We start from the raw sequence: 14,375 nt of genomic DNA, 5'->3' as shown, positions 1-14,375 counted from the left end.
TATGTATGTATAGCGACTCAAAGGAAGTGGACGGGGTCGCCGAGCAAAACCAAAGAGTGCTAGTGTGTAGTGGTGTGTAGATGTGTATATGTGTGGGTGTGTACGCTTAAAACTAATGACGGATATAAGAAATAATTCAACAAAAATGGTAACAGATAGTAGGTAATTAAGTTGCTGTATTATACACAAATTTAATAATTATTACGAATACAAGAATATAAAACTCACAGCAACACCTAAGGGTATAAAAAGAATATAGTAATATGGCACTCCTGGCCCAACAAGTAATAATATAAAATCTACGGCCCTACTGGCCCAACAGGTAAAAATATAATAAAGGTAATAATTAATAATATATAATCGGCCGCTCTGGCTCAACAAGCAGTGCCACTATATGGTCCTTTTGGCCCAGCAACTTAATAATAATTTAATTGTTTGTAAAAAATAATCAATAAATAGCAATAATATAAATAAAAACTCACAATTTGGTGGAGCGCAGTCTGGCCAGCTGGTCCTAGCTATACAAAAAAGGATAACACACACACACACGATAGAAAAATATAATAATAAGAAAAAAAATAATATTATAGATGGATGGTGATTAGCACCCGCACAATATATAAAATAATGTGTCGATTAGCGACACACAATATAAAATATAAATACACAATATAATAGACTAAGTGGCGATTCGCGCCTCACAATATAATAAAATGAACCAAGTGGCGATTTGCGCTCACAAGAAATATAATTATGTACTAACGGCGATTAGCGCACGTAATAATATAAAAGACGTGTTCTTTGTAGGTACTATGGAAACGAACTGCTGACCCGGGCGGCCGTGGTAAATAATAATAATCGCGCAGCCGGTGCGGCGGCGGCGATAATCTGCATATTATATAATTCACAAACGATAATAATTAGCACAGAAATAAAACAGTAAAAATAAATGTGATTGTGTGATTGTGTGTGTGTGTGCGTGCGGTCGGTGTCTGTTAGCGTTCGGCTCCAACATCCTCCCCCCGTTGAAAATTATGATTTTCAACCGAATCATGTTCTTCATGTGCTGGTAAGCGGCACAACTTCACGGTGGGTCAACGCATTTGCGCTCCAGTTGCTGTCCTTAACGTAACTACTCGTGTTAATCCATCAGCTCCTGGATGAGTTTCGATCACTAAACCTAACTTCCATCTTGTAGGTGGTAGGCATTCATCTTTTATGATCACCACGTCTCCCTTTTTTAGTTGGGTTCCCTTGCTTGTCTACTTTCCGCGAGTTTGTACCTGTGGAAGGTACTCCTTTGACCATCGATTCCAAAAGGTTTGCATAAGGTTCTGAACCAACTTCCAACGCTTAAGGGCACTTACTGGTTCCCCCGAGATGTCTGGTTCATCAGGAATCAACATTGGGCCTCCAATTAGAAAATGGGACGGGGTTAAAGCTTCAATATCGGATGGGTCACTGCTAAGCGGAGTAATTGGTCTTGAATTTAAGCACGCTTCTATTTGGCAAAGGAGAGTTCGCAGCTCTGCGCTGGTGAGTTTGTGTTCTCCCATTACTCTTTTTATGTGATATTTAGTGCTCTTTACTGCACTTTCCCAAAGCCCTCCAAAGTGTGGCGCTGAGGGAGGGTTGAAATGCCATTCGATTCCTTCCTTTACAACCTGGTCACTAGCCTTTTTCATCATGGATACCAGTTCCTTCTGAGTTCCCACGAAATTTGTGCCATTATCACTGTAGATTTTGGCACATTTGCCTCGTCGGCCCATGAAACAGCGCAAAACAGCTAAAAATGTAGGACTGGAGAGGTCTTCAGCAAGTTCCAAATGCATGGCCCTTGTAGAAAAACATACGAATATGGCAATCCACGCCTTTTTTGCTGGTACTCGTCTTAAACCGCTGCGTACGTAAACAGGCCCAGCAAAATCAATGCCTGTGATTGTGAAAGGCCTCGCACATTGAAGACGATCTTTCGGAAGACTTGCCATTAGTGGTTGGTCAAATCGTGGACACGCTCTTATGCAATTGATACACCGTCGTACTACCGCTCGTGCATTTGCCCTGCCCAGTAAGGGCCAATATTGACGTCTCACTTCAGATAGCAATGTTTGAGGTCCAACGTGAAGAAGCTCGCGATGATAGGATTCAAAGATCATAACAGTGATCTTGTGAAATGAAGGAAGAACAATGGGATGCTTACGGTTATCATTGATGTTTGAGTTTTCCAATCTTCCACCAACCAGTATCAATCCATCTTTTATAAATGGATTTAAACACCGCAGCTTACTGTTTTTTGGCACCTCTTGCCTCTTTTCCAGCGCTAGGAACTCTTTACGAAAGCATTCTTGTTGCACTATCCTTAGCACTGAAACCTTAGCCTCTCTCAGGTCTGCTATCTGGAGCTGTCGTGGCTCTCTTGAACCTTTATCCCCTTTGATGTACTTTATATATCTTCTTAACCAGGATATCCCTCGAAGCATACGGTTCCATTCAGAATATTGGTTGATCATATTAATTACCGGATTGGTTGCTGTTAACACCAGCTTCAATTTACGAATTTCAGGTAGTTCTTCCGGATTCTTCATTAACGTAGGTTGGATTTGCCAACTTAACTTGTCTTCCTCCAGCCATTTGGGTCCACTCCACCACATGTCTGCCCTTATTAATTCTGCCGGACTTATGCCTCGTGATATAAGATCGGCGGGATTGTCCTGTGTGCGTACGTGTCTCCATTGATTGACTTCGGTTAAATCTAATATTTGACTCACTCGATTAGCTACAAACGTTTTTAACCTTGTGGAATGACTATTAAGCCATCCTAAAACTATCGTAGAGTCAGTCCACAAGCACATGGTTGCACTGCTTATGTCCCATGATTCTGCTACCTTGGTCGCTAGTTGCGCTAAGAGGAGCGCTCCACTTAACTCAAGTCGTGGTATAGTAGCTCCCTTCAATGGAGCTACTCTTGATTTTGAGCATAAAAGACGCGAGTGCCATCTATCAGCTTTATCTAAACTTCGTATGTACATGCATGCTCCATATGTCTCCATTGATGCATCGCAAAATCCATGTACTTCGACCTTGTCACTAGGATGAGGTTTACATTTTCGGGGAATGGTAAGATCCTTTAGTTCCTCCAATCCGGCATAGTAAGTTTTCCACTTGTCTTGCATATCCACTTCTAGTTGATCATCCCAGTTTCTTTTTAGTTGCCATAATTGTTGAAGGAATATTTTTCCTATAATGAGTACGGGACCCAAAAATCCTAATGGGTCAAATACTTTATTCAAGTCTGATAATAGTTTTCTTTTGGTAAGATTTGATCTGTCCACAGGGATCGTGATGTTGAATCTAAATTGGTCAACGAATGGCTGCCAACACAGCCCTAAGGATTTTATGATATCTCCGTCTCCCAGATCTAGTGTAAACAGAGCATCATCTTGATTTTTGCCTATCCTTGCGATGATTGATGACGAATTGGAGCACCATTTTCGTAGTGGTAATTTAGCTGAGTCCAGGATGCTAGCTATGGCCTCCTGTAATTGTATGCACTCATCCTCAGTGTCACAACCCGTCATCAGATCGTCCATATAAAAGTCGCGTAAGATGACATCCGAAATCTTAGAGCTCCTTTTCTTTGCTTCCTCTCCAAGTATCACGAGGCATTGCGTAGCCATGAAGGATGCCGGTGTTGTGCCATACGTTACAGTGGCTAAGGCGTATGTCCGAAGTGCTTCATGGGGATGATCACGCCAAAGTATTCGCTGTAAATGATGATCTTCCTTTGCGATCATAATCTGCCGGAACATTTTTTCAATGTCCGCTGTTAACACATATTGATGTTTCTGAAATCTCGTCAGAATAGAGAAGATATCTTCCTGTACAGTCGGCCCGCGCTTCAGCATATCATTGAGTGAGGTGCCGTTCTGCGTTTTAGCTGAAGCATCAAAGACCACTCTAGTCTTAGTGGTTAGGCTCGATGATTTTATGACTGGATGATGCGGCAAATAACAAGCATCCTGTGATACTTCATGTGTTGCAATTACATCATACATATGGCCCATGTTTATATACTCTGTCATGAAATTGGTATACTCTTTTCGCAAGTGATCATCACGCTGAAGTCTTCTTTCGATGTTTATAAATCTTGAGGTTGCCATTGCTAGACTATTCCCCAAACTCATATGCTCTTCTTTTATTGGCAAACGCAAAACAAATCGTCCTTCTTGGTTGCGTTGAAACGTATCACGGAAATGCTGCAGTGTTTCCTCCTCTTCCCGGGAACGTTGGTTTGTTTTGGATAAGCGTCCAAAACATGACTCCTCCCTATCTGCCATCGCTCTCCAATTCTCTTCTAGTGCCTCTCCTACCGTACGAACCCCTGCTAGGCACACTGCTCCTAGCTCCCCAGTGACTATCCATCCAAATTGGCTGTCGTTTAAACATATATTTTTGACATTTAATGGTTTCCGTACGGTTGTAGATGAAGTTATGTCAAAAAATACTCCTCCGCCAATTAACAGGTCTACGGCACCAGGATTATAAAAATGAGGATCTGCTAATTCAGACAGCAAATCCTCTGGGATCTCCCAACCCCTTGCGGGATTTGGACACGCTGGTATTTTGCTGACAATTGTTGGTAGAACATAGCACACCAGTTTCACTCTATAGTCCCTTAATCTCGACTGAATTGAAACTTCAACGTATGACAACGCTTGGACACGGCTTTCTCCAATTCCGCTAACTGGTAATGTAGATTTTTGGGATCGTAAATGCAATCGATTCGCTAAGCTACCAGAAATAAAGTTGACCTGCGATCCACTGTCTAAAATTGCTCTACATTGCCTCTGGTTCCCAAACCTATCCACAGTGAACACGAGTGCAGTAGATAGAAAGACGTACCCTTGCTCCGATCCAGGGCTTAATGAAGCAGCTGCTGAAACACTTGGTTCTTGTGAGGTGCTAGGTTGATTGCTCGGGTTTACCTGAGATGTTTGGATTTCCATCCTATCTGCTGAAACCATTGAATTTTCAAAATGTAGTAACGTGTTATGTCTGCGCTTGCACAACCGACAACTGAATGTAGAACGACACGAGCTCGCCATGTGACTTGGACATAAACAATTAAAACATAACCTTGAATCTCTTACTAAGGTTACCCGATCCCCTGTGGATAATTCCTTGAATTTGTTGCATGCATACAATTTATGAAATTCCGAGCAGCATATACACCTTGCACTTCTATCTGTAGCTGTGATAAGACCTTTTTTAGAATTGTTGTACTGGTAGTTTTTCTTTGCTTTGGGTGAAATTGCCGATTGACTGTCCTTGTAGCCATCGGAATCCTTCGATAACATTTCGGAGCCTTCTAAAGCGACACAACGGTTGGACAAAAAATGTTCTAAGTCCGCATATCTTGGAAGTTCCGTATTCGTGCGCTGAAGCTGCCAATCTTGACTCGTTTTTTGATCCAATTTTCTCAAAACAATAGTCACGAGCCAAGCATCCCAATGCTGAATAGGTTGGCCCAAGGCTTCTAGGGCAGCAACATGTGCTGAGACGTCTGAGTGCAGGTTTTGTAGATGCAAACCGGAAGTTGATTCTACGTGTTTGCAGTCTAAAATTGCACGAATGTGGGACTGTATCACTAAACCTTTGTTGTCATAACGTTGTTGTAACTTTCTGACTGCCACTTCGTAATTATTTTCAGTAATCGGTATTCCTTTAATGACATCCAACGCTTGTCCACTTAAAGTTGACCTAAGGTAGGAGAATTTTTTTACTGCTGGATAGGCATTATCTTCGTGCACTATCGCCTTAAAACAGTCAAAAAAAGATTCCCATTCCTGGATGTTCCCGTCAAAGCTCGGTAGTGAAATAGGTGGTAAGCGTACCCTGTGCGAGTGCCCATTTGCTGTATTGATTGAGGAATTGTTCATCGACGTATTTAGACTCTTTTCTGCATTTATAATTTGCTGCATATCTGAGCGTATAGAAAAATATGCGTTTTCAAAAACCTCTCTCTCTTTCACAGCATCATCAAAACCTTCAACATCAATTAATTCAATTTGGCACTGGACGTCATCAAACTTTCGGTTTATTTGGGGTAGCTCTTCCTGTCGAAATTCTAATAAAGTGACCGGATCCTCTCTTGGATTAAATTTGCTAATAAAGGTTTGAATCCGCGTAAGAGATGCCTTTATCACACCCCGCTTTCTCCTCAAATCGCCGAGTACCTTTTGCACACTCTCATCAAGAACCATTATTATTATCTCTATATATATATATATAAGCCCCACTCAAATTCACCCACACTTAATATATTTTGCGAAAGATTAGATAATATTGCATAAGATGATTAGTAATAAAATTGTGATTATAAGATTAGCGATAAATGTTACGAGAAATCGATTTTGCTATAAATGTCGTAATAAATAATATTAGTTTTATGACAGATATCGGTCACGAAAGATTTTACTTGATCAATATACCGTAATTAAATAATGATATTAATATTATGTGAGGACAATGGATATAGATCACGTCGAGGTCACCAAAATGTACGGGCCGGGAACGAACGATAATAGTCCGTGATGCCCGATCACCAAAATACTTCGTGGCGCTACTCACACACCGACCGACCTGTGTAAAGGCGTGTATGTATGTATAGCGACTCAAAGGAAGTGGACGGGGTCGCCGAGCAAAACCAAAGAGTGCTAGTGTGTAGTGGTGTGTAGATGTGTATATGTGTGGGTGTGTACGCTTAAAACTAATGACGGATATAAGAAATAATTCAACAAAAATGGTAACAGATAGTAGGTAATTAAGTTGCTGTATTATACACAAATTTAATAATTATTACGAATACAAGAATATAAAACTCACAGCAACACCTAAGGGTATAAAAAGAATATAGTAATATGGCACTCCTGGCCCAACAAGTAATAATATAAAATCTACGGCCCTACTGGCCCAACAGGTAAAAATATAATAAAGGTAATAATTAATAATATATAATCGGCCGCTCTGGCTCAACAAGCAGTGCCACTATATGGTCCTTTTGGCCCAGCAACTTAATAATAATTTAATTGTTTGTAAAAAATAATCAATAAATAGCAATAATATAAATAAAAACTCACAATTTGGTGGAGCGCAGTCTGGCCAGCTGGTCCTAGCTATACAAAAAAGGATAACACACACACACACGATAGAAAAATATAATAATAAGAAAAAAAATAATATTATAGATGGATGGTGATTAGCACCCGCACAATATATAAAATAATGTGTCGATTAGCGACACACAATATAAAATATAAATACACAATATAATAGACTAAGTGGCGATTCGCGCCTCACAATATAATAAAATGAACCAAGTGGCGATTTGCGCTCACAAGAAATATAATTATGTACTAACGGCGATTAGCGCACGTAATAATATAAAAGACGTGTTCTTTGTAGGTACTATGGAAACGAACTGCTGACCCGGGCGGCCGTGGTAAATAATAATAATCGCGCAGCCGGTGCGGCGGCGGCGATAATCTGCATATTATATAATTCACAAACGATAATAATTAGCACAGAAATAAAACAGTAAAAATAAATGTGATTGTGTGATTGTGTGTGTGTGTGCGTGCGGTCGGTGTCTGTTAGCGTTCGGCTCCAACACACTGTAATTGTTGTTTTTTTTTCTTTTAGCTGCTCCACTTAAAGCTTTTGGCGGCATGATTTATTGTAGACGTAAATAAAAATAAATAAATGGATAACTTATTGTCTAATGACCGAATATAAAACATCGACTGACGAAGATCCCGCATTTTCAACGAGCGTCGTCGTCGTGCAATATAAAAGCTAGCCCAATCGCGGTTTTCCCGCGTGGCACATAACAAAAATAAACACCGATAATTGAGATGCGTCACACACTCATACTATATAGGCCGGTCAAAATACGCGTTCCTTCGCATGACGCGCTTTAATCAATTGCAACCAAACTATTTTTAATTTCGGTTATACGGGCCGCAAAAGAAACGTTAATATACGATAACGTTGTGTTGTACAAGACAAAATCGATCTATTGTTCAATAATTATTAATTATTATTATATTATAATAACAAAATCTTTTTATTTTTTTCTTTCTACATACTTTTCAATTTTTATCATTGGGCCCCCCATTATAGGTTGGGGCCCAATATTTCAATATTCCAATATTTCATGCTTCTTAAGTGTACCATATATACTTTTTGGATTATCAACTAACAATCCATTTACTAAATTACTAACATTTTCACGAGTACTACCAAAAGTCATACAAGTAGTACAAAATATTTTTTTATAATATGAACAATAAGACAGCCATTTTCTATTAATTTTATCATTATTATTTGTTGTTTGAAGATAAACCTTATTCGGATCAAAAGGAAGTTTATCATCCAAATCCAATGAGAGTGGTTGAATTGGATGATTTTTTAAGAAAGCCAATTTTACTTCACACGGGGATAGCCAGTAGTAAATAAATAAAATAAAAATAAATATAGTTCTATTGAAAATAAAATTGTAAAGTGTGTTATTATTATTTTATTCCTATACACATCTAATATCAGTTACATGACTGAAAGAAGTTTCACTTCATCCGCGCGTACTTGTTACACGCACATTTTTTTTTATTTATTAACATAATTGTTTCAATACACTGAGTATTTTTACAATGTTAATTTATTGTTTACAAACAAGTTTATAAATACATATTTATGCTTTAGTTAGTCTGAAAATCCATCTACTTGACTTTCGAGTAGAATCATTAACAAATTTGATTAGCCTGTAGGTTTTTTTCGGTTCCACGTCATTTGGTCCGGTAAATTATATCCGACGACAATTGATCCGCGACATTTGATCCGGTTCAAAAAGAACCTGTACCAAAAAAATATACTGCTAAAAAATTTCCTGTAACAAAAAAATATGAAATATAAATACATAAGTTATTTTTTAATTACTTATAATTTTATTTTCATAATTTTCAAAAACGTCATTATATTTGTAATATAGAATATAAATAGGTAGGTATATCAAAAATAGTTATTAATTAATTTTCATAATTTTAAAAAACATCATAATAAAAGTAATAATATAGAATACAAATGTTTATAAATTAAAATTATGAGCGATAGTAGTTTCGTAGTTTTCTACGGTATTTTTAAGATGTTGGTCTATGTTTTTATGTTTTCTTTTTTTTGTATGATTATTTTCATCCAGGATAATTTTTTCTAATTTTGCTTCTTGGAGCCCCTGTTCCTGATTCAAAAAAGATATAAATTTCCAACGTATTTTATTACGTATTTGAAGGGTGTCGCTCATAATTTTAATTTATAAACATTTGTATTCTATATTATTACTTTTATAATGACGTTTTTGAAAATTATGAAAATTAAATAATAACTATTTTTTATATACCTACCTATTAACATTCTATATTACTTTTATAATGACGTTTTTGAAAATTATGAAAATAAAATTATAACTAATTCAAAAATAACTATGTATTTATATTTTATATTTTTTTGTTACCAGAAATTTTTTAGCAGGATATTTTTTTGGTACAGGTTCTTATTAAACCGGATCAAATGTCGTGGATCAATTGCCGCCGGATATAATTTACCGGACTAAATGACAGGTCACCGTTTTTTTCTCACGGATAATAGATATATATTATTCGTGGCTATTTAGTGTTCATATATATGTGTGCTGTCTCCAGATCCATTTCATCTAATTTGTATTCGTCCAGAACTTTTTCCAGATTATTTGTGTTTAGATCAACTTCACGTTTTCGTTTAAAATATTTGATTTTTGTTTGGTTAATTTTTTCAATATCTGTTATTGTGTTCTGTTCTGACACATAATGAACATCTGCAATTATTGTCGACGAAATATTGTTGTCCGCTTCCAGAGTGACGCTATTAACGTCCATAACTTGTCCGTCCTGTTCCAAACCGTGTATATCCTTTAAACAATATTATGATTGAATTATTTTGAAGAAAATATGAAGAATTTTTATTAAAAGTCAGAAAGGATAAGACTATAAAGAATAAAGATAAGGTGTTAAATAGAAAAATTAAATTTTTTTTATACCGTAGTTGTCTCCGTTAGCTGTAATACTTCTGATTTTGTTTGTAGGAAGTCCTTCAGGCACTTGCGATGACAAATCTTACGGCAATCAGTGCATTTATTGATTGCTTTAAATATTTTTGTTTTCTTGCAAAACAAACATTTTCTGAAACAAAAAAAATTAAATTTCTTTACAAAATTATGATTAATTGTGTTTGGATCAAGTTCAATTGATCGTTTAATATTTTTGATTTTTGTTTGGTTAATTCTTTCAATATCTGTTATTGTGTCTGGTTCCAGTTCTGACACATATTGAACTTCTGCAGTTATTGACGACGAAATATTGTTATCCTCTTCGAGAGCGACGTTTTCTGGACTTGGGACTGCTCTGTTAAATTCAATAGTTTGGTTAATTCTTTCAATATCTGTTATTGTGTCTGGTTCCGATTCTGACACATAATGAACTTCTGCAGTTATTGACGACGAAATATTGTTATCCTCATCGAGAGCGACATTTTCTGGACTTATGACTTCATTGTTAAATTCAATAGTTTGGTTAATTCTTTTAATATCTGTTATTGTGTCTGGTTCCGATTCTGACACATAATGAACTTCTGCAGTTATTGACGACGAAATATTGTTATCCTCTTCGAGAGCGACGTTTTCTGGACTTGGGACTGCTCTGTTAAATTCAATAGTTTGGTTAATTCTTTCAATATCTGTTATTGTGTCTGGTTCCGATTCTGACACATAATGAACTTCTGCAGTTATTGACGACGAAATATTGTTATCCTCTTCGAGAGCGACGTTTTCTGGACTTATGACTTCTTTGTTAAATTCAATAGTTTGGTTAATTCTTTCAATATCTGTTATTGTGTCTAGTTCCGATTCTGGCACATAATGAACATCTGCAGTTATTGACAACAAAATATTGTTATCCTCATCGAGAGCGACATTTTCTGGACTTGGGACTGCTCTGTTAAATTCAATAGTTTGGTTAATTCTTTCAATATCTGTTATTGTGTTCTGTTCTGACACATAAGGAACATCTGCAATTATTGACAACAAAATATTGTTATCCTCATCGAGAGCGACATTTTCTGGACTTGGGACTGCTCTGTTAAATTCAATAGTTTGGTTAATTCTTTCAATATCTGTTATTGTGTTCTGTTCTGACACATAAGGAACATCTGCAATTATTGACGACGTAATATTGTTGTCCGCTTCCAGAGTGACACTATTAACGTCCATAACTTGTCCGTCCTGTTCCAAACCGTGTATATCCTTTAAACAATATTATGATTGAATTATTTTCAGGTATTGTATATTTACTAGAAGCGCGATCTACAGGGTTAATCTTTTTTTTTTTTTGGTAGGGGTACTCTCTATTGTTTTATTTTATTTCTGTTACGTAAGGGGTTACCAAAAATATTTATCATATTATTTTTACACAATTATTAATTATTATACTAAAAAATGATAAATATTATCTTGCATTATATTTTATACATGTTGACTGTTGAGTGTTGTTTCGTAAGAAACTTAACTAAAAATGTACTGATCAGCTATAAACGTATATTGTATGTAAAAAAAACTCTTTACGGCTATTTGAATACCGACCAATTTTTCTGTCAAAAACTATTCATTTACCTATTTATTAGTAAATGTACATGAATTCGGCATGAAATCTATTTGAGATCGATCGGACTACATTTTTTAATTTTGACCTTAAAATTCTACAAATTTGATTTAAATTATTTGAAAAATATTAAATGTTGTAGCATTGCTTAACAAATATTATTAAATTAAACTGAAAATGGCCCATCTGATCTCAATTATACTTAACGCTGAATTAAAATTAATTTTCAGAAGTCTTATCGCACCAATACAAAGATCGGACTGATCGATGAAAAATTAATAATTTCTGACGGAAAAAATTGTATGAATCCTGATTCCTGAACAGTTGTAGTTGTTTTAACCGATTTATGCGTGTACGTATGAGAGTGTCACTCTTACTGGCTTTTCTAAGAATAAGATAAGCGCTATCCAGTTTTATTCACAAATAGTGTACTTCATTATTATAACCAATTGTTCTGTGTTATAAACTTATAACCAATATAAACAATACTATTATTGTGTATGAATTGAATTAATGCAAGACATTATAAAGTATGATTCTGTGGTCAGCGACAGTCGACGTTATTCACCAAATTAACAGCAACAAAAATCAAAAAATGAAAAGTTATATCATAATAAATATCATTTTACAAAAAAAAAAAAAATTAAAAAAATATAGTATTTAGAGATAATGTTTAGTAATTGTATCTAAATTGTTATTAAGAACGTTGAATAATGCATTATTTTTGTTGATTTGCATAGCAGTCACTCAAAAGTCTAAGTATATATTATTTCATAAAAACTTCCGCCATATCTTTCAAAAGACAAAAATGCATTAGTAAAATTCTCTTTTCTTTACCATTCTCCTTACGTACGTACAAATTCATATCACTTCCATAAGTTCCATATCACTTATAAAGTTATAAATATAAACTCGCACAATAAATGACGTACTGAGTAACCGCGAGTTCATATACTTTAACGACATGTCGAAGAATTTTTTTTAAAAGTCAGAAAGGATAAGACTATAAAGAAAAAGTATAAGGTGTTAAATAGAAAAATTAAATTTTTTTTATACCGTAGTTGTCTCCGTTAGCTGTAATACTTCAGATAAAAAGTCCTTCAGGCACTTGCGATGACAAATCTTGTGGCAATCAGTGCATTTATTGATTGCTTTAAATATCTTTGTCTTCTTGCATACCAAACATTTTCTGAAACAAAAAAAATTAAATTTCTTTACAAAGTTATGATTGATATCCATTTTGTAAAGCTGCGAATATGAATTCTATTTGAGTTAAATCAGTGAATGATATATTATAAAACTTTTATGTAATATAATATTGATTAGATTTTTTGTGTTGCTAATAGTTTCATACAAATAGGTAACCTAGGGAAACAATTATTTTTAATCAGCCTGATAAGTGTTAATATTTTTTTTTCGTACGTCGTCGAAATCGTGTGGACGAGTGGGAGGTGTCCGTGTCCGTCATATGATATCGATATGATTATAGTGATTATAGTAATCATTCACTTGGCCGAACAACGCTGTCGATAACGGTCATTCATCGCGTACACACACGCTTATTATCTTTAGTGACGTGCCAACTGTATATATATGTACCTATATTCATGTCGTTGAAATATTATTATGTTGCGCCATCGAGTTTACTCCAGGAATACGATTATGAGAGACCATCGCATTCGTTATAAGTCGATATAAAAGAAGATATCGTTAAACAGCTAGACACACCTGCAGTGTTGGGAAATCATATACGTTTACACCGCGATCGGTGTCAGGTGAATCAACACTTTTACATTTTTGTCCGTTTATATTTTATATTGGAAACATCGCGAATCCTTAAATACGTATATATACTAACATATAGGTAGTTATTGCACATATAAATTATTTGGATTTGTATTAAGCATATCTATTCGTCGTGTCTATTCGGCCAGGAAGCCTATCCGCGATTTATTAATATTGACTCGAAAATAATGTTCATAATTCATATTATCATATTAATGCGCGATAATATGACGAGCAATAAACCTTTTTTTGTAAAATAAGCATAATATTAAAAAAATCAAATTATTATCTTGGTACATATTATTACATTCGTAATATTACTGGCCAACAGAGTTGGTACGATAATTGAAAAATACTATTATGTTATCCTTTGAATATATGTACTTTTACGGTGATAAATAATAATAACATTAATAATATGAATATGAATGTAATCGTCAATCGACAATAATAATATAACATGTGACATATTAAATCAAGGTTTAAAGATATAATACTTATATTATCTATAAAACTATAATATATTAGTTATTAATATGTACGGCCGTTTTACAGCCACGCATACGTATTGTATTAATATTATATTCATATGCGAGCTTTTCGATTATAAATTGTATAGGTTTGTATGCGTCAACGGAAAAATTTCTGTGCTCACCAACTTAGATTTAAATAAAAAAACACAAGGCTGTGAAACGGGCATAAGAATTATATAATTATTACAAACCTGAAGCCGATGACAATTATCCACGTGTCAGTAACTCAGCCACTTCCCTAAAAACACAAGGAAGTTTTATGGACATATTTAGTATGTCCCTTCAGGAACTACGGGAACTTCCTGGGCTGTGCCAT

General features: G+C 35.4%; 2 protein-coding genes across 2 annotated transcripts; both read right to left on the bottom strand.

Annotated features, from left to right (window-relative positions):
- Positions 1 to 1,262: 1,262 nt before the first annotated feature.
- On the bottom strand, positions 1,263 to 6,263 carry LOC132927290 (uncharacterized). The gene has a single exon (XM_060991803.1). It carries the CDS (start codon positions 6,261 to 6,263, stop codon positions 1,263 to 1,265), a length of 5,001 nt encoding a protein of 1,666 aa, XP_060847786.1.
- A 2,287-nt stretch (positions 6,264 to 8,550) lies between these two features.
- Positions 8,551 to 14,375, bottom strand: LOC132927282 (uncharacterized). Its single transcript, XM_060991793.1, has 4 exons — positions 14,353 to 14,375; positions 12,798 to 12,930; positions 10,127 to 11,386; positions 8,551 to 9,998 (listed from the first exon to the last, which is right to left on the bottom strand). Exons 1-4 carry the CDS (start codon positions 14,373 to 14,375, stop codon positions 9,717 to 9,719), a joined length of 1,698 nt encoding a protein of 565 aa, XP_060847776.1. The 3' UTR covers positions 8,551 to 9,716.

The sequence above is a fragment of the Rhopalosiphum padi genome, chromosome 1 (assembly GCF_020882245.1).
Source record: "Rhopalosiphum padi isolate XX-2018 chromosome 1, ASM2088224v1, whole genome shotgun sequence".
Classification (NCBI taxonomy): Eukaryota; Metazoa; Arthropoda; class Insecta; order Hemiptera; family Aphididae; genus Rhopalosiphum; species Rhopalosiphum padi.
The sequence above is the reverse complement of the archived record's forward strand: the minus strand, read 5'-3'. Positions and strand labels throughout refer to the sequence as shown.